Raw genomic sequence first — 26,194 nt, forward strand, 5'->3', positions numbered from 1 at the left:
CTATCTTTTTTGGGGGGGGGATCTTAAAAATGCGGGACGCAGGTGGCGCTGTGGCTAGGCTTGCCGATCGAAAGGTCGGCGGTTCGAATCCCTGTGGCGGGGTGCGCTCCCGCTGCTCGGTCCCAGCGCCTGCCAACCTAGCAGTTCGAAAGCACCTCCGGGTGCAAGTAGATAAATAGGGACCGCTTACCAGCGGGAAGGTAAACGGCGTTTCCGTGTGCGGCTCTGGCTCTGGCTCTGGCTCTGGCCAGAGCAGCGATGTCACGCTGGCCACGTGACCCGGAAGTGTCTCCGGACAGCGCTGGCCCCTGGCCTCTTAAGTGAGATGGGCGCACAACCCCAGAGTCTGTCAAGACTGGCCCGTATGGGCAGGGGTACCTTTACCTTTACCTTTTTATCTTAAAAATGCAATCATTCGCAACACATGTAAGCCAGAATTCTAAGCTGTAGCTCCTTGGGAAGTGCCCAAACCATTCTGACACGAACACACATTGGTGAATCAGGGATTATATTAGAAACCTGAATGCTGAATGACAAATAATTACATTTCGTTTCTGTTTTCCCCTCTTCACTCTTGGAAGGCTCCTTAAATCATGGGCCCCCCCTTTTTTTGTTTGCTTGGAAAATGGTCCATGATACACATCAACAAAGCATTTTCAAATCTCTTCTTGAATGGACGAAGACATAGGTATGTGTCAAGTGTTATATTCCTAAATAGAAAGCCAAGGCCTACAGAAGTGGCAGGCAGGCTAGTGATGGAAGCATTAATGCTTCTGAAAATCAGTTCTGGAAACTGCAGGAAGGGTGCTCTGGGGTTTGAGTCATGCTTACGGGTTTCCCACAGGCATCTGTTTGGCCACTGTGAGAACAGGATGCTGAGCTATTGGCCTAATCCAGCAGGCTGTTACGTTGTTTTTTTAAATCCCATTGTTTTGGACTAGGATCATACCCTGAGCCTAGAATTCTAAACTCACCTGTTGTCAGGCTTCGGGGAACTGAATCCCTCCCCAGGTGGCAGTAAATAAGCAGATCAAATGAAAGTAGCATTCTTACCAGTTTGTTTCTTTAATAATCACAGCGAGAGACAAATGATATCTCTCTAGAAATGGTGTTGCTCCCAGTAAAGGTTTACCCCCTCTGTCCCCCATTAATCTATGTCACTCCTACATCAGGTAATCTGAGCTTGTTGCCACTGTGCTCCCTGTTCTTTTTTTAAAATTGATTTATTATGCAAATACAAAGCAAAGGCAAAGCATACATACATACATCTGGCAAAAATAAAGACAAAAGAAAAAGAAAAGAAACACACACACACACTCCTACATACAAACAAAAACAAAATAGGTACAAAAATAAGAACGATACGAAAATGGAACAACTTCAAAGAATATAAACAGTAACGTAAATAACTAAGAAAGACATCCCAGGGTGCCATTTCTCTGCTGAGGTACTGGCTTTTCTGGATTTTTGGTTTTGATTTCTGTCAATCACACAGCAGTTCATTTCCTGTGGCTAAAACAGATTCTCTGTATTTCATTATATTCCTCACCTTGGTATGAGGAGTCATATTCTCACTTACTGGTTTATTCTAAACCCAGCCAAATCCTGATTGTTGAACCTTGATTCGATAAATAAGTATTTAGGCATTCCCATTCCTTCTGGATAGTTTTGTTAGACTTATTCCTTAAGGCTTCGGTTAGCTTAGCAAGTTCCAAGTACTTGCTTAACTTCTGTAGCCATTCTTCTTTAGTTGGTATATAATTACCCTTCCAATTTTTGGCTATCGCCGTTATTGCATAGAAAAATTGTCTTATTTTTTTCTTTTGGAATTCTACTATTATCCCAAGAAGGAATGTTTCTGGCTTTTTATGAAATGTAATTTTTAATAGTTTTTTCATTTCACTGTAGATTGTGTCCCAGAATTTCTGTGCTCTCTGTTCTATCACTCTCAAAGCCCGTCTAGTCTTAGGTGAAGTTGGGTCAGGAATGCTTTCCAAAGACACTGAATCTGCCATCTGTCTCTCTCCTGGCATTTCCTCTTCTAGCTGTTCCTCACCCAGTATTTCCCAGCTTTTCCCCTCTGGACTACGCCCCTCTGCAAACCTCTGTTCTAAATCAATACTGTCCTCCTGCCCTTGGGAAGATTCAGAACAATGGCTCCCACCATTACTTCTCAGTCCAGCCTCTGACACCTGTGTCGAAGACCCATCGGTCTCAGTGGGATTTACCTCTGAGCAGACATGTATGGGATCCTGCTGTTAAAAGCAATCCTAACTCACACACTGACTTACGCAAACAATATAATACAATAATCACGCTGGCAATCTCTCTCTTAAACATACAAAATGTTGTTTTATTTCCTCAGTTCCAAATTAGCACATTTTCCGGCCAGGTTATAACAAAATTGTCACTGAATATTTCCGCAACGAAAGAAATATTAATACAAATAAGTGGTTTGTTGTTGTTTTTTTTAAAAAAATTATATATACATAAGATTCGAAATAATATAAGATGGGTTAAAATAACACTATTAGTTTATAGAACCAGATTTGGCTACCATATATACAGATACTATCTCAGACTTAATACCCTATTTCTTACGCTCAAAAGTTTAATGGAGCAAAAATCCAAATTGCTTCTTCTATCCATTACTTTCAGTATGTGAGACTTTACAAAAGTGTAGGTAAGTTGCGTCTTAAAGAGTTTTCGGTTTTCCGTCATTTAATTATATTTAGAACCATCTGGATATCTACCATTTCAGATCATTCAATATTCACTGGAGAAAGAAGTAATGCATGCCAGCAAATTGTCACTGTGTAATCGGAGTTACATGTATCCCAGCAGCAAAATGCTCAGAAGAATTGATTATATGCAGGCTGAGACATCTATTGAAGAAGCCACTTTATGGAAATGCAGAGAAGAGTGATTTCTCCTTCAGTGGTATCATGGAGAACGTTTCAGTCAATTGACATTGGTAGAGAACAGGCGGGGGAAGGAAAACAGGCCTTGTGAATATAGAAATGCAGCAATATATTATTATTTTCAGAGCTTCCCTAAAGCTCTAGATCCCCAGGTTAGCTACAAGTATGGTAGTATTCTCAACTAGAATCAGTTATTATGTGGTCAGTCATCCAAGATCACATGCCTTGTTATGGCTGCCTTTCTCATATGCTATCCACCTGTCACTGGAAACTATAGGGCTGGGATAAAGGGAGGTCAATTTGCTTTGAACTGTGGAGTTGTGTCAGCCTCTGGATGGTGCATAACCATCCCAAGTTTCCAGAGATGAAGGAGGGGCTGGTAGCAGCAGCAGCTGCCATAGATGTGGTATAGCGGGATCCAATTTTGCAGCTCACAGCTTAGGAAGAGTGACAGTCTATTACGGGTAGTTTTGAAGAATTCAGAAACAATGAGTGTTTCTAGCATAAGGAAAACAAAAACAGGAAATGAAAGGGGGAAGATGGATATATTGAGTTCTTTGCTCCTAGTTCACATCTTTTCATTCCCCAAAGGACCGAGGTAGTGCTAACATAATCTTGCTCTGAGTGGTGCACCAGCACTAAAAAAGGTGGGGGTACGAAACTCTCCACAAAGAAACAAAGAATAATGCATCCCCTAGGAATGTGGCGGGTAGGATCAGCTTACCGTATTTTTCGCTCTATAAGACGCACCCGACCATAAGACGCACCTAGTTTTTAGAGGAGGAAAACAAGAAACAAGAAAGCAATGCAAAGCCTCTTAAGCAAAGAGGGAGGAGCGCTCCGGCTGTGCTCAAGAGGCTTTGCATGGCTATCGCTGAAGCCAGAAGAGCAAGAGGGTTCGGTGCCCACCCATCCCTGTTGCTCTTCTGGCTTCAGCGATAGCTGCGCAGCCTGCATTCACTCCATAAGACGCACACACATTTCCCCTTACTTTTTAGAAGGGGAAAAGTGTGTCTTATAGAGCGAAAAATACGGTACCTGGACCCAACCGGAAACAAGCCCCTACCTGGGCTTTCCCAAAGCCCAGCTGTGAGAGGGGGAAATCGGCCTAAGGAATGCAGATCGCTACAGGAGGAGCCTCTAGTATACAAGCGCTGTGGGCCACAGCTAGCACACGCCCAAGCTCACCCAGAGTATACAGAAACAGGAACTGTAAATTAACTGTTTGCAAAGTGCATGTATGCCACAGATGAGTTTCAAAGCGCCAGGCAGCGGTAATAAACAGCAGCACACAAATACAGTCCCCAGATTGCGTTCTTTCATTAAAATGTAACGTAGGGTGGGGAACCTCTGGTGTGTGGGCCAAATGTGGCCCACTAGGTCTCCCAGTTTGTCTCGCAAGGCTCTTCTCCTCACCCCAAATCACAGCCACCAAACCCACACCTGATGTCATATGTAACGTCAGGTGTGACGCAAGTTAGAGACACAGCTAGATCACTGCAGAAAGCAGGATTGAACTCTCCAAGCATCAGCTGATGCAAAAAGAGTTAAATCCCGCTTGGTCACTATCCGCCCTTCCCTCAGAGGTCATCACTGAATGGTGGGCTGGACAACTCACCCAGTTGTCTCAAGCTGGCCCACAGGATGGGCAGAAGATAAAAGGTTCTCCACCCCCTGGTAGAACCAAACAGAAGGTAGATTTCTTTTCAGATTTCTTGGTTTTTCTCTCAAAGCATTAAAGTGATATATTAGGTACCGCACATCTTCTGTGCTTGCCAAAAGGGCATTACTGAAGAGCTACTAAATTAATACTGAGAAAGCTGGGAAGGGCCAAAAGGAAGGCAGTGCAAAAATGCAATAGGAGTAAACAAGTTCAATTTTCTTTCATACAGAAACAACGAAGCTCAGATGTGTTCTCAAGAGTGATTTACTCCAAAGGCCAACAGGGACGCAAGTTTCATATTGCACTAAAGAACACAGAGCTCCTGACTGAATAACCCGGTGAATCGCAGCAGCATGGTTTAGATCCCCCCTCGTGATAACTGGGCAGCATGACACCAGTGGAACAAAAAGGGAAAAGTGAGTTCCACTCAGGATGGTGTTTTAGATGCTATGAAAGACTCCCAGAGGGGTGGCCGTGTCAACCTTGAGCCTAACAAATTCTTTGTGGCACAAGCTCTCATGGGCACTAAAGTCCATGTCAACAGGTTGTTGGGAAATAAGAAGATGGTATTAGGAGGGTCCAGAAATCCTACAGATGGCACTGGAAGCACATGCAAAGAAGGGTGGTATCCAATGTCCTTTTCCCATTAGCACATGGATATCAGGGGGAGGAGTGGGGGGCAGAGTTCTGCTGCACAAGCAGAAATTCTTGCACTGATGGGATAAGTGACTTAGCAATATTTTGGATACAAGCCAAGGATGGCCCTCTACCACCAAAGGCATTAGATGGAGCCAGGACACCCATGGGTGGCATATTTGGCTGCCTTGCAGAAGGGATCTATGCATGTGCATCTGTATGTATGGAGGGCTTCTCCATGTGGGGGGACCCTGGTCCAGATCAGCCCCCCCTCCCACCATGGAAATGATATACATGCAGCTAGAGCCAGCTGAATGTCCAGATTGTGGGAGGGGGGCATAGTGTTCTTTGCATGTAGGGCAGAGATAGCCCCTCATACATTCTTTCAACATCTGAGTCCTAGTAGCATTAAGTGAAAATGATCTGTCGTGATCTGTACTTTTTTTTTTTGCAGTTCGCTGCCATCGGACCCTGTTTCCACATTTCCCCCTTTCTCTCTGTTTGCACCCAAACTCCAAAAGTTTGCAACCAAACGAAGAGTTCAAGAAAGTAACTCTTAATAATGAAGGGTTGCATCCAATGTTAGCCCATGAAATGAATGGGCATGGATAACTTAGGTGAAGCTTAGTCGGTTAAGTAAAAAGGGGACATTCATCGTCTACTGAAGGCCATGGAGGGAGTGTTTTTGGTTCTTAATTCCATTTGCCTTCAGCAGTCGTTGCTCTTGAGTTTCCTGTGGGCATCACTCTGAACGGTCCAAGGTGGCATCCTGAATACGGGATTGTGGGCGGAGCAAAGTGGGGACATCAAGGGGAGACTCCGGAGTATCCAGAAGAAACATAATAAATAGAGCATCTTGGACTGAAGGGGAAATTGGGATAAGTGGACTCTTGAGCAGGCTGGAATCTTTGAAGACAAGCTGCCAAATTTCTATGGGCTCTGCAACAAAGGACAGCAATTCACAAGGGCTCTCTCTTTTACTGCCGCTGAAACATTAGATGCACTGAATGAAATATACTTTCGTTTTCTACACACATGCTCACAGAGACCCTTTTCTCAAAAAGGCCCCTTTCCGGAATTTCTGGGTTTGCTTCGCCTGAGTTTTCAGATCTGAAATAGTTACAAGTTGGTGCCACTTTCTTCACCGTTAATACGACATGACAAGTGACTTTTCCTTAGCACCTCAGCCATTCCAAGCCCCATTCATTACTGCCGCATGAAGCCAGTGGAAGCTAGTCCTTAATACATTCCTATTCATTTCATTTGACAGCTAACAACTAAACATGTTTTCTCTCTCCCCACCTTATACAATGAAGCATTCATTTCAGGATGGCAAATTGAACCTCTGCATATGGCTTTCCTCCGTGAGCCAAATTCCAAATTTACTGCCATTGTGCCTTATCTCTCAACGGCTTGCTGCACTAAACTCTGTCACCGTGTTTTACGGCTGGAGGCCTGTTTCCTCAAATTGAGGCAGATTTGTTTATTGCTGCTCCCTGAGCAATGTCCTGTGCAAATAGGAGAGACTTAAAAATGATTAATCCTTTTTTAACAAGTTGTGATATAATGGACATATTTTGTGGGGGTCTTCTGAATTATTTCAACACACACACACACACACACACACACACACTTTGATTTATCTAACGTAATGGGAAGCTTGGTTTAATTAAAAAAAAAAGTTAAGCCTATTTGCACACAAATGGGGTGTGTGTTTGTGAAATGTGGGAATGTGAGGAGATTCTGGGGCTGGGTTTTCTCAATGATAGCAACTATTCCTCAACAACATTTGCCTCCAGATCTCTCTGTGGCACTTCTTTCTTTAGAGAATGCCGCCAATCCTCCTAATGCTTATAAAAATCTGGTGTTTATGTTACTATCAGCAGCCAGATTGGTAATGGCCCAATCTTCAAAAAATTCCTTTGCAAGAGGAATAATTTACTAATGCATGGGACATTGTTTTATCTGATCAACTGGTCAGACATAGACGTGTAGTACAGGTGAAGCCAAATCAGATAGTTTTGATGCACACTGATTCCCCCCCCCTTTTTAATCATATAAATAGGGCTAGTCATATAAGGGATGGTTCTGCCCATGGACTTCAGCTGAAACAGGGACAAGGGGTGGTGTAGTGGTTCAGAGCGGTGGACTTGTAATCTGGGGAACCGGGTTCGCTTTCCCGCTCCTTCACGTGCAGCTGCTGGGTGACCTTGGGCTAGTCACACTTCTCTGAAGTCTCTCAGCCTCACTCACCTCACAGAGTGTTTGTTGCAGGGGAGGAAGGGAAAAGGAGATTGTTAGCCGCTTTGAGACTCCTTCGGGTAGTGATAAAGCGGGATATCAAATCCAAACTCTTCTTCTTCTTTGGTCATCCAGATATTGCTGGACTCCAACTCCCATCATTCCTGGCCATTAGCCACACTGGCTGGGGCTGATGGGAGCTGGTGTCCGACAGCATCCCGAAGGCCACAGGTCCCGTCCCCCCCCCCCCCCCGCACCCCTGACCTAAAAACCCTGCCTGCAGGTTTGCAATCTAAAACAAAACAAAAGGCAGCAAATGCATCTAAACAACATCTTGCTATGTGGCAAATCTCAAAACTAATAGTACCCAGATCTTCTCTGTTACCCCCAAAGTCAGGAGACTTTTGTCCCAAGGACAGCACTGTCTACAAGCTGAACACTTCAGTGACAAGAGCACACTGTTTTCTTTTCTCCATTGGGAGGGTTTGCAAACACTTCCTGCTAAATAGTCCCGATGCAGGATGGTATCTGTGCATTTGGGGAATCTGTGGTGCAGAGGGGAACCAGCTCCATGTACTTCATGCAACACGTAAGAGAAAATTATAATACTGCTATTATTTGGGAGGGTGGGGCAGCACCTAAAGTAACAGAGCAAATGATGCATCACCAGAAAAGTAGTGTTATATCTGTGGAAGAAGGAGGGCGCTTGGGAAAGATGGGAGCACAGTGATCACAAAATAGGACTGTGGCTCTACTGTTGGGTGGAATGAGGCATCTGCCTTCAACGGCACGTGCTGTGTGTGCGCCAGGCAGCTTGCCCTCCATCCCCTAAGCTAGCTTGCTGCCCTCAGGGCAGGAGAGGACACAGTCCCATCACCAGTGTTGTAATAGGACTCAACCACGGACTGGTTGGTTTCTGTAAACATAATGTGATAGATGCCGTCCTGTCCTGCCTTGGTTGCAAAATGAGCCTAACATGATGCAACAGACCTGCTGTGCTGGTGCAAAGGGGTGAAACGAACAGAGTTTATCCTTGATTTAAAAACAAACAAACACAACACTCACAGAAATGTAGTGTTGGGTGAAGCTTATTATGGAAAGTAAAAAAAAGAAGCAGCTACGGTGTCATTTGCTATCTATGGCAGTGCAAAGTGTGGGTGTAGCGAACCGCACTCCAGTTAAATCGTATTAGGATTCAGATCAGTCTTAACAACAGCTTCCCTTTCAGCTGTCCATGCCACATCCTTACCCGAAAACATTTCAGCGAAAGGTGACAAGCAACAGAGGCGCTTGCATTTGGAAGCCCTCAGCAGCGTCGCTTCATTTGCCTTAAGCAGGAAGCAGTGGAAAGAATAGCCTCAAGCGCCTACTTATTTTGGCACCGAGATTATTACTACTTTTAATAATAACATGCCACCAAGAAACCAATAATGGGAGTTCAGGCAAATCGCTGGGAAACTCTCTCGTCTTCTGTAAAAATGCCCTCCCCACCACACTCGCATATTGCCCTTGATCTCACCCACTGCCACTAGCAGATTCCTGGTTTTAGTGTGGCCTACCTCCCCTTAAATCATAGATATTTTGCTTGAGGAATCAATGGTGCCACAGGCTCATTTGTCATATGCCAGAGGACCTGACCAGAAACATCAACCAGGTTCCAACACTCCTGTTCCATTTTTGCCCAAGGAACAGTTGCTTGATTGGGGGGGGGAGGTGGGGGGAGAAATGAGGCAGAAAATAAAATAAATACCCCAATAGTTCCAGCTGCAATTGTACTGCTGGAAAATGGCATCCCGGTGAATCCACAAGCCTTATGACATTCCTTTGAGGATCTGAATGCAGAGCGATCGCATCAAAACTACATAAACTCCAATATATGAAAGGGGCTAGAGTGTGACTCTTGAGAAGCCAAAGAAAATATGAACCAATCCTATATATTTATTTTTAGTCCTGGGCCAAAAGGCCTCCGATTGTTTTGGAAAATGGCGGCCACCTCAACTGTGACCTGTTTAATCAGAATAGGGACCCTTACGGCAGATGGTTCCCCTTCTGGCTATAAATTCAGTGCTGTTGTCTTTTCTTTCTGCCCACAGGCTTGTGTCGTCAACTGCACAGGACAGAACCAAATCAAAAGGCAGCTTAAAGTACATGGTGCTAGTTGGTCCTAATTATCCAAAAAGTCAAAGGTCACCACTCTGAGGCTCCGGGTTCCGTGGGTCTCTTTGATGGCTCCGAGACAGCCTTGGAAACCGGGTCGTCCCGCGTGGCCTGCTGCTTTTGCTTGCAGAATCTCCCGTGGGTTGGAAATCACTAGAAACAGGAAGGGGGGGGGGGAACAAGCCACAAACAAGTTCATACTGTGCATTAAACAAACGTCTATTCCCACCCACCCCGGTATGTGGGGAAAGCAGATATCAGAACACAAATGTATGTGCTGATGTGTGTATTATCTATATCTACAATTAGTTTACTGGATCTGTACACTACTCACATAGTGACCTAGGGAATGGATTAATCAAGTACACCATTATGTTCTTGCAAACACAATAATACAAAAAAATGCAAAACTCCATGGCCTGGAATTTGGAGGCCACACTAAACCACCGGAAGTGATAGACAATACAAGAAACTGATGGTGCTCTGATGAACATTGTGCTAATGATGGACCGATGTATTGATGCACAATGATACACGTTAGTAATACTTGAGGAGCTTCACAGTCTATTCTGACCTGCAATAGACCGACTTTCATGAATGAATTGCTTGAAAGGAACTTATTTGTCTACTACAAACAATTATTGGGAAAAATATTGCTTACCCAGCAGTCACTCACAGGCTACAGACTCCTCCGAAAACTACAGTATAAAAGGAATAAGGTTGTACTTTTCTTTGTTTTCTCAGTGGACTCCACAAGACTATTTTTATGCCTCGTGCGCACGCACAGACACATGCACGGACACCATTTTGAACCCTACCAAACTCCCCAAAGGATATGTGGGGTGGAGTGCAACTTAAAATGCAGCCACACATCACCACCCTTCTCCAGGTGCTGCCACATCCACATTAAATGGGAGGTGACCAACCCTTTTTGGCCTCAGGACCCAGTTGCCTGGTTACAGCTCCTCTGAAGATGGCATGTCAATGATGGGTTTGGCTCAAAGGTGGGCATGGCACAAAAGCTGGTGGAGCTTCCTCTGCCCAGCCCTATAATAGGGAGGAGAACTTTTCAGACAATTAATCCAAAGAATGGAGACAGTGCAACGTTGCCTGGCACTGGTGCCTTGGCTTGAAGGCCAGTGCAATCTGTGAGCCAGCAGTTTGCCACCACTGCGTTAAATTAATGACCTCAGCAATCTATCTAGAATCAATGCAAAAACCCCACAAAACATTTTAAATGGTGCATTGATCCAATGCCAAGCAGACAGTTAACAGTGTCACAACGATGACTCGAAAAGTGGTGGTAATCAAGAGCAATCAAAGGCTTGCGGGGTGGCAGGAAGCTTTCACCTAATGCCTCAAACTAAGAGACGTTAAAGAGAAGGCATACAAGGTGAAGTGTGTGGCTCTGAAAGCCCTGATCTCTTTGCTTAGAGACCAGGTCTTTGGGAGCTGCTTCATCCTCAATACAGCAAGCCTAGTTCAGGGTGATACATACTGTTGACTGAGGTTTGCTACAAGACATGACGTGATGCCAGGTGCTGCAAAGTCAGCATCGCTGGCAGATGTGCCAAGCACAAATCTTTAGAAGTGGGGTGCCAGCACTCTGGTGCAATTCCATCTAGGGACGTGGGTGGTGCTGTGGTCTAAACCACTGAGCCTTTTGGGCTTGCCGGTCGGAAGGTTGGCGGTTCTAATCCCCGCGATGGGGTGAGCTCCTGTTGCTGTCCGAGCTTCTGCCAACCTAGCAGTTTGAAAACATGCCAGTGCAAGTAGATAAATAGGTACCACTGTGGTGGGAAGGTAAACGGCATTTCCGTGCACTCTGGCTTCTGTCACGGTCTTCCGTTGCACCAGAAGCAGTGGTGGCATGCTGGCCACATGACCTGGAAAGCTGTCTGTGGACAAACGCCGACTCCCTCGGCCTGAAAGCGAGATGAGCACCGCACCCCATAGTCACCTTTGACTGGACTTAACCATCTAGGGGTCCTTTACCTTTTTTTTTTACTTCTAATCCCATCTACACATCATTGAAAATTTCCATCTCTGCTTCAAAAAGAATACACAATAAAAACCACTCAGGGTTAAAAGAAAGAAAGAGAGAGATCAGAATTAACGTTCTATGGGAAAACCTTAATCATGTCGTATTTTTAACTAGCAACCACTAAAGCACCGAGTGTTTTCCTCCTGAACAACCAGGGAGCACATAAACATCAAAGAAAAATACAGGAAATTCACATCCATCACAATACTTTTAAGTAGAAACCAGTCCCTCTTGTGTAATAGCAAGCTTTACAAATTACCACTTTTATTGCTTTGCTTGCCTTTCAATAAAAATCAGGCTGGGGGGGGGGGAATTGCACCCTACCTGGCAGTTGCTTAAGGCAAATGAATCTCTGCTCTCAGACTTCCAGGGCCTGGTGAGTCTCCCACCCATCACCAATTCTGAAATGCAGCAGTGCTACCAGCCTGACTCCGCAGGATCCCAGTAAATAATGTTGGGGCACAAACTATGAGCGCTGCAGCTGCTGCTATAAAAATAATTTTGTGATGGCGGCGGGGGGTGGGGGTGGAGTGTAGGTTGCTCTGCTATGACATCCCATCAGAAAGCATAAACTTCACACTGCACAGAACACTTGACAGGATGCCCTCTTTAAGACTCTGCCCCAGCTCTCAGTGGACCAAGGAACACTTTACTGCTAATTGCATGATTTGCAAGGATTTTCTCCCCACGAACAGCCAGTGCCAGGGTAGTGGTGATTGAAGGAGCAACTCTGAATTGTGACCTTGGGGGAGGTTTTGGGGGGTGTTAACCCTTTGCCCCGTGCTATGTTTCTGAGGTAGACCATCAACAGCCCTGCACCTGCTATTTGTATGGTGCAAATTCCAGCTGAATTAAAAAATAAAACAGAATCTTGCACTCAACACAAAACAATGTAATGTGTAGTCTGGTGCTCTCCCAGAGCTGATTTCAGTTTGTGCTTTGATAGCCCCCACTCCATCACCTCATACATTTCATGGATGAAAACAGGGGCATCCTTGGAATACTCTTGGAATATGCTTATGCTAAGTGAAGACCACTGCCTGAACCCAAGGGCCAGCCCATCCCATGAGGCAAGGTGACGTGACCACCTTAGGCAGCAGGATCCACTGTATGGAGGGGGGCAGATCTGTCCTCCAAAGAACAGCACCAGTAGTGGATGCAGCACACTTATTGGGGCCAGATCTGCTGCTTCCTCAGTGCTGCCTGCACAGCAGCCTTTTGGTGAATTGGAGAAACTGTTGGTCTCCCAGCAGCAACTGCTTTCCTACCCCCTAAGGAAGAAATGACAGGGGCCGCCCTCCTGGGTTTCCTGGGCTCTGCATCTGCCTTCAATTCCCAGTTCAAGCATCGGGTAAAGTTGATTTGATTGCCCCTTCTTCCCAGTGGTACCAAAATATCATGGTCTCGCCTGCAGGATCAGGCTTGGGTTGGCAGGCTCTGATGCAGGAGTAGGAAGGAAAAGGGTGATGGTGGGAATCTGGGTTGGGGGGGGGGCATCTTCCCCTTCCACACTGATTTCTGGTGCTTCGGAAGGGGGAGCATAGATGCCCGCTCTCCCCTCTGACCTTCTTGTAGACCAAAGAGCCTCAGCAGAGGCTGGGCAGGGCTTTAATCAGCCTGGGGCAAGGAGGCTGAGCAGGAGAATGCAGCAACTAAGCCAGGGGCCTTCTTTTCTAGAACGAGGTGCGGCTCTTGCAGATGGGACCCGTTCCGACAGAGCTTCTGCTTACAGTACAGTGGTACCTCAGGTTAAGAACTTAATTCGTTCTGGAGATCCGTTCTTAACCTGAAACTGTTCTTAACCTGAGGTACCACTTTAGCTAATGGGGCCTCCCGCTGCCGCCGCCGCACAATTTCTGTTCTCATCCTGAAGCAAAGTTCTTAACCCGAGGTACTATTTTTGGGTTAGTAGAGTCTGTAACCTGAAGCGTCTGTAACCTGAAGCGTCTGTAACCCGAGGTACCACTGTATTAATATTCCCACAAAGTGAGAGCATTTCACAAATGTCACCTTAAAAGCTCAGCAGGAGGGGCATGGAAACTTGTTGAGACATTCTCATCATTTCTGCCAGTTGTGAACTTCTTACCCTGCTCCAGAACTCCTGTCTCATGCCTCCTGAGCACTGTGTCTGCTGCCCCGTCTGTACTATTACTTCTCTGAATAAAGACCTCCTTCTTTCTTACAAGTTAGAGCTGGGTAGGAATTAGGCCCCTCCTCACCTCTTATGCCTGGCTGATGGCTCTGCTCTGACTGCAATATTAATTTACTCTGCAATGCTTTGACTTCACCTGAACCGTAGTTTAGATCAGCCTTTTCCCAACATGGTGCCCTCTAGATTTTTGGACTACATCTCCCCACAATCCTGACCATTGTTCCTGCTAGCTGGGGCTGATGGGAGTTGTAGTCCATAGCATCTGGAGAGTCCAAGATGGGGGAAGGCTGGTTCAGGTGATCAGGAATGGACCACACAAAGTCTAGGGCTTGTGTATTCCCCATGAATGAGGAGTGTGAGAAAAGAACAGATCACAGTTCCATGTTACATTGCGAACCTAGAGAAGTATAGCTTGTTCTAACCTACGCTAACCAGAATCTGAAACCATGGTTTCTTTTAGTTAACTTTTGTTAGAACAAACCATGCTTCCCTGAGTTTCTTGCAATGCAGAACGGTGGCCTGTTCTTAAAGTTGAAGCTTCACTCTCATGTGCAAAGGGGAAGCCTGAGAGGTGCACCACACTTCATTCCCTATCACCTGAACCCATGTTTGAAGTGACTCCAAATGAAAAAGGGGAGGTCAGTTCTGCAGCCGCTGAATGAGACTGCAAAGGTAGGGCTTGTGTAAAACTCTGCATTCGTATTAATTATGCAGTTGCGGGCCTACTTTTCAGTTGTGGCCAGGTATACCCTCTGTCAGGTATAATGGAAAGACAGAGGCTAATTATCTCTCCCCCCCTTCTTTTCTTTTTCTTTTTAAAAGAGCAAGAACGCAACGTTCACATGTGCCCTCATCTCTCCCTTTAGCTTTTATCCCTGAGCATTTCATCAGTATAGTAGCTCCTCCTGCTGGTAAATTCATAAAACAATCTCAACAGTGGCCTAGGGAGAAGCCACTTGCCTGTTCTTTGGAATAAAACCAGTCTTTAAAAATCTGTCCTCCTGCCCCTTGAAGATAGAAAGGTAGGAAAAGCAACACGGAATTTCTAAAGGGGAAAACCAGCATCCCAATAAGAGCCAGACACAAGCTTTGTGAAACCGGATTACTAGCAGAGGTGTGCTGATGTTCAGAGTGGGTTCCTACTTCCTTTGTCAACATGAAACCAACATTGCTTTCTGTAAGTAGTCTTCACTGCAGACCAATACACTGACAGAACAACCCCGTGGACACTCAACTCAGAAGAGCATCCCAGTTTGTTCAGTTGAGCTTACCCACAGTTACACGTGCACAGTTCCAAGCTTTAGGTTGCGATCCTAAACTAACTCGCCAGGAAGAAAATGAAAGCACATCTTGCACAATAGACCCTTCAGACAACAGGGTCCTTTAAGGGGGGGGCAGCTTTCCTCTTCCAGATGCTTTCTGGGGTGCAGCTCCCCATAATGGACAACTGCATATTCCTGCATTGCGGGGGGGTTGGACTAGATGATCCTCAGGGTCCCTTCCAACTCTCTGATTCTACAAATTCCATGAATGGTGGCCATCCCAACGCATGCCTTCACAACAGTCTCTGCTCATGCCGACAGCAACAGCTCTTGATAAGGAGACATCCAAAGTTTTGGAAAACCAAAGTAGGATTCTGCCTCGGACCGAAGCAAGCAAGGTCTTGCTCAAAGTGGGTTCGAAGAAGTTTTTATTTTCTATGCAAAATATCACATCTGTGATTCGGCATCCTGTTAGACATGAGCGTTATCGTTTTAAGCTAACTTCTAGGAACAAGCTGGCTGTCCTGTGATTGCTGTCTTGCAGAGATCTGCATTGCTCCCATCACTGCTCAAAGGAGACCAAATGTGGTGATGTGGGTAGAAGACATTCAGAGCAGGAGATTCAACAGATTTATTCTATCAGTGAGCCTGTCCTGGCATGAATTGACTTATTTTCCAATATTTTGGTGCTAACTGAGCTGCTTCCTGTTTTGTGGTTTCACCACTTTGGGATTCCCTTTGGGAAGGAAAATTGGGATGCATGCCAGGAATGAAATGGTAATGAAGAAATGAGGTCATGCATGTGGAGATAGTCAAAATGACCCCATTTATCCAAGACTCTTTTTCTACATTGTTTTTCGCCTGATAGTTCAGTCCAGCTCTGTCCTTCATACCCCCTCTCTCTCATTATATAATACAGTCTCCACAGAAGAAGAAGAAGAAGAAGAAGAAGAAGAAGAAGAAGAAGAAGAAGAGGAGGAGGAGGAGGAGGAGGAGGAGGAGGAAGAGGAGGAGGAGTTTGGACTTGATATCCCGCCTTTCACTCCCCTTAAGGAGTCTCAAAGCAGCTCACAATCTCGTTTGCCTTCCTCCCCCACAACAAACACTCTGTGAGGTGAGTGGGGCTGAGAGACTTCAGAGAAGTGTGCCTAGCCCAAGGTCACCCAGCAGCTGCATGTGGAGGAGCGGGGAATCAAACCCAGTTCACCAGATTATGAGTCCACTTCTCTTAACCACTACACCACACTGGCTCAGAGAAAAGAACATAGCGTTAAGTTTATGGCATCATTTTACATGGTCTTAAAACATTGGCAGTCCATGTAGGTTCTCCACAGACATGTTTGTGAGACTGGTGGGAGAGCTTTACTTCTTTTTTCTCCTGTGTATGAAAAGAATAACCAGGGCTTATAAAGGAAAATACCTTTGATGAAACCTGGTCTCCCTTCATACTCACTTAAAAGAAAACATTAGTGATTGGCATTCAGTGCTAGTCCTATACAGAGGAGACCCATTGAAGTTAATGGACATTACTATTGAACTCCTCACCAAGGTTCATCTGGCCCCCTCATTATACAGCTCCTGAAGAATGCTGAGGACACACATTTTTACCCTGGCTTTTGACACCTGAGGTGTATGCTTTTAGGACCCACCTTATTTTTACGATTGTAAGTTGTCTTAAATTGTTTTAAATCAGAGGAATATTTTGTCCGATATGGGGCTCAAACCCACAACCTGGAGATTAAGGGTCTCATACTTTACTAACTGAGCTATCCCAGCTCATCCACTCTAAAGAACATATTGTGCTTTAATACTGTAACCCACACTGGGACCTAAGGGCAAAGGGTGGATAATAAAATGCCAATAGCAACAAAGGTTCGTTAATTTCAATGGATCTCCTCTGAGCAGGACTCAAGTTGAGCACAACCTGCTGAAATTGAGAAAATGCGCACAATGCGCTCAACAGAAATTAGATTTACTGCCAACCAGAATTGTTACCCCCCATTTTCTCTTTCTCCCCCCAGCCCCCCTCTCCAATGGGAACAGTTACAAGCAGCTGAATAGCATTTCGCACTGTTAGTGGCCAGATCTGCTTCCATGGAAACAAATGTTATATGGGCAAAAAAAAAAAAAAAAAAAGTAAAAAGCTTTAAAACGAATATGTTCTTCTTTTGTGTTTCGTTTTTTTAAAAAGAAACCCTGTGTTTTATCTATCAAATCACACTACTTCCATATGGTCTAGGAAGCAGGAGGGGGGAACCTGTCAACATCCAACCCTGAGCCCTCCCACTCCAAAAAAAATGCAAGAGAAGGAAAAGCAGGAGGAGGAGGAGGAGGAGGAGGAGGAGGAGGAGGAGGAAGAAACCTCAGTGTATTTCCCTTCTGGACTTTTCTATCTTGGACAGATGCAAGGCTTTCATGGAGGATAATAATGGCTACTAGCCACAAGAGAAATGTTCTGCCTCCGCTGTCAGGGGCTGCGGCTGGGAATCGTAAGTGGGTTTTCTTGATTTCTTTCATGAAATCTACAGACCGCTGATTGCAAGAAGGAAAAATAACCCGAAATCAGTTTACAAAGAGAATAAAACAATAAAATTAGCAATAAAACAGTGAAAAACAGCTATTCAAACCATTCAGAGTATAATTTTTAACCTCTCCCTTTCCCAGCAGGTGAGTCACTGCTGCTTACTGGGAGGAGGAGAGGTGAGCTAGCGGGAAGATCAGTGCAGTGCAAACACACCAAAAAAGCCAATCCACTGCTCCTTGCTGGTGCATCTGCACTGTGCCGCCCTCCCTACTGTCTTGCTCCTGCTGGTGAGGCCACAGAATACTGAGGTGGCATGTTTTTACCTGGAAATACCCAAGACTTCCTGTACACAAAGCATGTGCTATACCATTAAGCTACAGCCTGCCCCCTGCATATGTTCTGCCCCTGTCGGAATGTTAAAGGTAAAGGTAAAGGGACCATTAGGTCCAGTCGTGGCCGACTCTGGGGTTGCAGCGCTCATCTCGCTTCCTTGGCCGAGAGAGCCAGCGTACAGCTTCCGGGTCATGTGGCCAGCAAGACTAAGCCGCTTCTGGCGAACCAGAGCAGCACATGGAAACACCGTTTACCTTTCCGCTGGAGCGGTACCTATTTATCTACTTGCACTTTAACGTGCTTTCGAACTGCTAGGTTGGCAGGAGCAGGGACCGAGCAACAGGAGCTCACCCCGTCGCAGGGATTCAAAACCGCCAACCTTCTGATCGGCAAGTCCTAGGCTCTGTGGTTTAACCCACAGCGCAGAATGTTACTGAACTACAACTCCCATCAGTCCCAGCAAGCATGGTCAATGGCTCAGGATGATGAGATTTGTAGTTCAGCAACTTCTGGAGGGCCAAAGGTTTCCTGCACCTGGTGTTAGGGAGCATCCAAACATTAATGCTTAAGCAAACCTGAGACATTATTCTCCTGAATAATCCTCTGTGCAATTTATTAGGGCGATATCCTAATTGTTGCCTTTCCTGGCTTTCTTCGTTTTACAATGGAGCTGTTAATTTGTTTATTGGATTTGCTTTTATGGATTCTGCAATTGTTTGTACATTTGCATTATCGTTTTATTTCATTGTTCCCCACTCCGATATCGAAATATTCAATGAAGAGTGAGTTATAAAATAAAATAAAATAAATAAAACCAATTGTAGGTTTTAACAACCTCAAAACGGATGCACAATTGGCTCCCCTTCATCACATACACAGCCCAAAAAGACAACGACAAGAATCCACCAACAGCATATGGATCAATATGGCTAACCTGATTCAAAAACACCACCCACCCTACTCACGCACGAAAACAAAGTTCATCACAGCCAATCACAAACAAGCAACCGCACCCTAGGCCCACCACAATTTTTCTCACCACCAAAGGAACACGAGTGAATAGCAAAGAGAACCTGCACAAATGACGCCGACACAAAAACCCACACCTACATTATGCAAAATAGAAATATCACCTCCTGAACCGACCCCCATCCACCATGGCCCCCTCCACCTCTTCCCCCTTTTTTCTTCCTAATGGCTCAACAAATGAAACTGACCTATGGAAAATGTAACTTGAAAAAAGAGACATTGTGCATACCTTTGTAAACCAAGAAAACTTTAATCATTTTTTTTATTTAAAAAATGGAGGCACAAATAGAAAATACACGGGATGTGTGTTCAGGTTAAAGGATTCATCTAACATGAGAAGAGTCCTGCTGGGTCAGGAAGCGGCTATGTTCAGTATCCCATTGTCAGAGGTAGTATGACTTCTGAATGCCAGTTGTTGGGAATCCCAGGTGGGGTGAGTGCTGCTGCTTGCTGGTTACTCCTGGGGACTTGGTTGGCCATGGTGAGAGTAGAATGCTGGACTAGGTGGGCCCTTGGCCTGATCCCCTGTCTGTGGGCAGGTAGGGTCTCTTTGGCTGAGACCCTACCTGTCCGCAGACTGTCTTGCCAGAGTGGTGCATGCTCTAGTTATCTCCCGCTTGGACTACTGCAATGCGCTCTACGTGGGGCTACCTTTGAAGGTGACCTGGAAACTACAACTAATCCAGAATGCGGCAGCTAGACTGGTGACTGGGGGCGGCTGCCGAGACCACATAACACCGGTCTTGAAAGACCTACATTGGCTCCCAGTACGTTTCAAAGCACAATTCAAAGTGTTGGTGCTGACCTTTCAAGCCCTAAATGGCCTCGGCCCAGTATACCTGAAGGAGCGTCTCCACCCCCATCGTTCTACCCAGATACTGAGGTCCAGCGTCGAGGGCCTTCTGGCAGTTCCCTCATTGCGAGAAGCAAAGCTACAGGGAACCAGGCAGAGGGCCTTCTCGGTAGTGGCGCCCGCCCTGTGGAACGCCCTCCCATCAGATGTCAAAGAGAACAACAACTACCTGACATTCAGAAGACATCTTAAGGCAGCCCTGTTCAGGGAAGTTTTTAGTGTGTGACATCTTAGTGTATTTTTGGTCTTTGTGGAAGCCGCCCAGAGTGGCTGGGGAAACCTAGCCAGATGGGAGGGGTACAAATAAATTGTTGTTGTTGTTGTTGTTGTTGTTGTTGTTGTTGTTGTTGTTGTTATGCAGCAGGGCTCTTCTTAGATTCAGGGACTTCTTGATTTGTACCTTCCCTCTTAAACAGCTGCACACAAGCTTTTTTATAGACCTCAAGTGGGATGGAAGGCAGCAAACAGGTTTAACAGGGCAATAATCCAAAGCTCCTCTTCTCCAGCACTAGTTAGCAGTTGTCACCAGTTCAGAGAGCAAGGAAGGCAGCAAAGACCTCCTGCCACGGCAATAAATTCCTTCCTCCCACCAGGCCATTGTTTTGGCTCATAAGCGCCCTTGATTATTATGGGGCCCAGCCTTTGTTTTGATTGCCAATTCTGCTCCTTCCTCTTTTATCACGGTGCCAAGTTCTGCCTGAGGTGCATCTACAAGGTAACTCACTCCCCATTCCATCCTGGACCCATGCTGTGCTTTCAGGGCCCTGGGCTCGCTCTTCAAGCTGTGATGTTCAGCACAGGAGTGCTTCTCCAAGGAAGACTTCAGTAGGCAAAGTAAATCAAAGGCCAAAGATTTCAAGGAAGACAGAAATCTGCCTTCTATCAGGTCAGACTTTTGTCCATCCAGCCCAGTATTGGGTTGTAGTCAGCTAAATTAAATTCATGGGCCTGAGTTAGCCATGTCTATTATTTCAGTGGTTCTCCTATGAGCTGAACTAGTACTGGATACAAACCACAGTTTCTCATCCCTGCCAGTGGCTTCCTCGGGTTTCAGGGAGACAGTGGAGCAGGAGAGGTGAAGGCAGCAGCAGCAGCAGCAGCAGCAGCAGCAGCAGCAGCAGCAGGAGGAGGTGTGGAAGCCCTTGACTCTACACCAGGCATAGGCAAACTCCGACCCTCCAGATGTTTGGGACTACAATTCCCATCATCCCTAGCTAACAGTACCAGTGGTCAGGGATGATGGGAACTGTAGTCCCAAACATCTGGAGGGCCGGAGTTTGCCTATGCCTGCTCTACACCAGCCTGACGTATCTCTCCCACCTCCTGCACCTGTTCTTCATTACCGTATTTTTCACCCTATAGAACGCATTTTTCCCCTCCAAAAATGAAGGGGAAATGTGTGTGCGTCCTATGGGGCGAATGCAGGCTTTCGCTGAAGCCTGGAGAGTGAGAGGGGTCGGTGCGCACCGACCCCTCTCGCTCTCCAGGCTTCAAGAAGCTCTGCGCAACCCGAAGTCGCACCGGGCTCCCAAGAGCTGCCTGCGCTCCCAGGCTTCCTGCAGCTCTGCGCAACCCCAGGCTCCCAAAGGTTGCGCAGAGCTGCCTGCGTTTTGAAGCCTGGGGCGCGCTGAAGAGCGCGCCCGGGCTTCGCGCAGATCTCCACAAGCCTGGGGAGACCGGCGCGGCTCCCTAGGCGTGCGGATAGCAGGCTGTTCTGGGGGCTGGGGTTGGGGGAAGCTCGGGCTTCCCCAGCGCCAGCCCCGTGCCTGGGGGGGAAATAATTTTTTTTCTTTATCCCCCCCCAAAAAAACTAGGTGTGTCCTATGGGGTGGTGCGCCCAATGGGGTGAAAAATACGGTAATTCTGCAGCTTCCCCTGACTCTCTCACCTCCTGGCTATTACAGGCTCCTGCAAGTCACTGATACCTTCTTCCAAGTCCATCTCCAACCCCGCTTCTCCTGGCTCAGTATCTAGCCACCACTGCTCCCTGACACTGGCTAAGGTTCTGGAAGGTTCCTAAGCTACCCTCTTGTGAAGCCACAGACACCGTATGTCATCGAGCTGCTTTTACAGAAACTATCTGGAGACCCCTTCCCCTCTGTGTTTGCACGGCGCCTGCATACAAAGACAGACGGAGCGTGCCCGCCTTAATTACCTATTTAACTTTTAAACAGTCCATAGCCAATCTGTCTGGTATTAAGGGAAAACAGAAGGAACACGACGAGGCAGAGAGAGACACAAAGCCGTTAAAAATGTTTTTAGAAGCTTCTCTCCAGAAAGAATTACTACTCTAAAAAAAAAAAATATATAAAAAGATACCATCAAGTACAGAATAGGAAACACTGCAGATGCAATGCTTCACAACAGATGAGAAAGCGAAGCGGCTACCTATGGTGCTCCAGGGGCAGGCGGGGAAAGGAAGATGTTTGACGTCTTTACTGAAGCTATGTATCTTGCTTCACAGAGTATCCTACTCGCTCTATGGGGTTCTATAGAATTCAAATTGTCATACTATTTTTAAAAAAGAAATCAAAGAAGCCATAAAATTAAAATTAAACATCCTACAGCATCTAGGGCAGCACATCACCATTGCTGCAGTGGGCAGAAATACCATTCAGTGGTCTGGCAAGACCCTCAGCAATTTTCAAGTGGGCTAAGGGGAGGGATTGGAGGCGGGTGGCACTGTGGGTTAAACCACAGAGCCTAGGACTTGCCGATCCCCGCAATGGGGTGAGCTCCCATTGCTCAGTCCCTGCTCCTGCCAACCTAGCAGTTCGAAAGCACCTCAAAGTGCAAGTAGATAAATAGGTCCCTGCTCCTGCCAACCTAGCAGTTCGAAAGTACCTCAAAGTGCAAGTAGATAAATAGGTACCTCTCCGGCGGGAAGGTAAACGGTGTTTCCATGCGCTGCTCTGATTCGCCAGAAGCGGCTTAGTCATGCTGGCCACATGACCTGGAAGCTGTACGCTGGCTCCCTCGGCCAATAAAGCGAGATGAGCGCCGCAACCCCAGAGTCGGTCACGACTGGACCTAATGGTCAGGGGTCCCTTTACCTTTAAGGGGAGGGGTGGAGTTTGGGAACCACTAGCGTATTCTGATTGGCTTTGGGCAGTCCTAGAGGAAAAATGGAGCTCTTAGAGACTGAATCAACAACATATGGAGAAGGCAAGTTGGGGTGGGCTGAAGTAGACAGGTTGACGGTCTCCAGCAGAAGTCTTCTCTATGCCTGAATCTTGAGAACATCTCCCACAGTCCTGCCAACTACTAAGATGCAAGGGATGGAACTTTCAGCCCCAGGAAAGAAGCACTTGTTTAACTGAGAGAGTTACATTGCAAATTTAAGCATATGTCAGTATAAATATCCATCACTAAAGATGCTTTCTCACACACAGTTAAAATTGCTCATCTTCTAAAACAACCATAGGGAAAAGGCAGGGTGAATTGTTCCACTTTATCACTCCCACACTTCTCAGAATACATTGTTTGTTTGTTTGTTTGTTTGTTTGTTTATCAATTTTTGTTTTGCCCTTCCTCCCAAAAGAGCACAGGGCAGCAAGCAAGAGGTGATAAAACAATAAAAACACATTAAAAAACAATTACAGTGCAGATGCGGACTGGGAAATATCTCTACCTAAAATACTTGTTGAAAGAGGAAGGTCTTCAGAAAACACAACAGAGATGGTGCCTGTTTCAAAGTCAAGGGGAGGGAATTCCAAATGCTAAGTTCCACAGTGCTACAGACCAAATTTCTAGATTGTGTGGAACGGACCTCCTGATAAGATGGCATCTGCAGGATATAAGCAGTGAGATGATCTTTCAGGTATCCTGATCCCAAGCTGCTGAAGACTTTATACACCAAAACCAGCACCTTGAACTAACTGGCAGCCACAAAGCACTCACCTTGTGTTGGCATCCACAATTATTAGGCAGCTCAGCCTGTAGATCAGGGATCTGGAACCTCTGGTTCTTCAGATGTTATTGGACTCCAACTCCCACCAGGCCCAGCCTGTATGACACAATAGTCAAAGATGAAGGGAGCTGTAGTTCAACAACATCTGGAGGGCCACAGTTTCCTCATTTCCTCTGAAGATCTTCCAGATGGGAGGGCTCAGGACTCATGCTTGAAACAAGAGTTCTTTTTCTAGTTGCCTGATCTGTTACAGCTCTTGCAAATTTGTTGGTGGGTATGCCAACGACAAGGGACGTGGGTGGCGCTGTGGGTTAAACCACAGAGCCTAGGACTTGCCAATCAGAAGGTCGGTGGTTTGAATCCCCGGGACGGGGTGAGCTCCCATTGCTCGGTCCCTGCTCCTGCCCACCTAGCAGTTTGAAAGCACATCAAAGTGCAAGTAGATAAATAGGTACCGCTCCAGCGGGAAGGTAAACGGCATTTCCGTGCGCTGCTCTGGTTCGCCAGAAGCGGCTTTGTCATGCTGGCCACATGACCCGGAAGATGTACACCGGCTCCCTTGACCAATAAAGAGAGATGAGCGCCGCAACCCCAGAGTCGGTCATGACTGGACCTAACGGTCAGGGGTCCTTTTACCTTTACCTATGCCAACCACAATAGAGTTCTGTTTCGGGCAGTGGGGAAAGCTTCACTTAGAGAGGCTGGCACTCTCCAAAACAACAGACTGAATGTTTGCCATAATAAGTTGTTTCCAATGTTAGCCCTACACAGAGTAGACCCACTGAAGTTAATAAGCATGACAACATAACTCTGAGCAGGACTTAGTTGGAAACATCTCAGTATTTCTGAAGACACTGCATCTGATGCTCATCCTTAACAAGGGCTTTCTCCACCAGCAGCCCAGAATTGACCCTGTGCAAGATCTGATGTGTACAGAAACATGTACTGCTAGGATATAATACCAGAAAACAAGCTGGGGCAAATGTTCTCCTCCTATTAATCTCCCCACAAAGGAAGCACTTCTGTCGCTACATAAATCAAAGCATGACTCCATATAAGACAAGTCATTAAATCCAAGAGACAGTGACCTAGCCAACCACCTTCCATCACCACTTCAGGCACTGAAATAACCTTCCCAGCCTTTGCAAACTTGATGTTTTGGACTATAACTCTTATCAGTTCCAGCCAGCATGGCTCTGCTTGCCTGGGGCCGATGGGAGCTTCAGTATGAAACATATAGAGGTGCCAGGCTGACCTACAAGAAGAAGGTGAGAGCATCTTTTCAGATACAGAACATTTTCTTTCCTGATGCTATCTAATATGCTTGAACATCTGCGTCTGGTGTCGTTTGGAAGCTCTCAAACTCTATTTTGAACGTTGGCTGGTCCTGACAACAATATTTTCATGCATCCTGTGATTATTATTTTTTTGCCACAGAGTGTCTGTTCTGTTTTGCACACTGGAAAACAACGGGCGCAAAGAGGTTAACATTACAAACACGCATCACGCCGGCCCCATCTGACATTATGGTGCAGACCTTTCAATTGTCTCTTGTGAAAGCAGCCTCAGGGCTCATTACACATTATAGTTCTGCCTAGAAAATTATTATATCCCACTGACTTCCCCCGCTGTTTGATATTGCAGAGCAGATGCTCTATCTATCAAAGTTTCCCCTAAGAAAAGTTCATACCCTTCGCCAAGCAAGGTTGTGGTAGGAACCAGCCAGTGTTACTCCCTGCAGAGTTATACAGGAACCTGCTGTGAACTGGACCCAAATGCTCTCTGATCACCGGCCTAATTCTTATCAAATGGGTCTGCACATCAAAGGAAGCTCCGACTTCTCCACAATGCAGGGCAAGCACTGAAATTGGTCAACTACAAGGTCTCCTATTTTAGGCTGAAGCACCAGCAAAGCATGGCAAGAGTACAAGATAACCAGTGTGTCATTAGGACCATGGACAGTTCACTGAGGGTCTGGATGCAAGCTAAATTAAGAAGAAGATAATTCAAGACTGTGGCTTCAGGACAGGCTAAAGCCAACTGGAAGCTTAAGTAGTTATGTGACAAGATGGATATGCCCTGAGAGCAAAATTGCTTGGGTTCAAAATTGCTCGGATGCCCTTCTATTCTGAAGGCATCTCCAACCAATCACATTCATCTTGACAAATGACTGCTCCACAGATAGGATCTTATCAGGGGTGGGGAACCTGTGGAGCTTCAGATGTTACTGGACTCCAACTCCCATCAACCCAAGTCAACATGGCCAATGATTAGGGATGATGGGAAGGGGCAGCATCTGGAGGGTTACAGGTTCCCAACCCTTTTGCTTAAGTCCTGGCAATGACACAAATCAGTTCCTGAAATGTTTGAAGGTCTCCTGTGTAAAAGAAAAAGAAACACTCTACAGGGCGAGTTAAACTATTTAACTAAAAAAAAAATGCTTCAAGCAGGGTCCTAACACAAAAACTA

At 46.1% G+C, this 26,194-nt stretch overlaps 1 protein-coding gene across 3 annotated transcripts in view; it reads right to left on the bottom strand.

The window, feature by feature from the left end:
* Positions 1-2,332: 2,332 nt before the first annotated feature.
* Positions 2,333-26,194, bottom strand: part of SNX29 (sorting nexin 29) — a 231,346-nt gene continuing 207,484 nt past the window's right edge. For 2 of the 3 annotated variants that reach the window (XM_079952375.1, XM_079952373.1), the window contains one exon: positions 2,333-9,771. In XM_079952375.1, coding sequence (XP_079808501.1) covers positions 9,642-9,771 — 130 coding nt within the window. In that variant the 3' untranslated portion in view covers positions 2,333-9,641. Of the gene's footprint in view, positions 9,772-10,279; positions 10,317-26,194 lie in introns of all 3 variants that reach the window. The other variant, XM_079952374.1, reaches the window with a different exon arrangement.

Source organism: Podarcis cretensis, assembly GCF_951804945.1.
Source record: "Podarcis cretensis genome assembly, chromosome: 14".
Classification (NCBI taxonomy): Eukaryota; Metazoa; Chordata; class Lepidosauria; order Squamata; family Lacertidae; genus Podarcis; species Podarcis cretensis.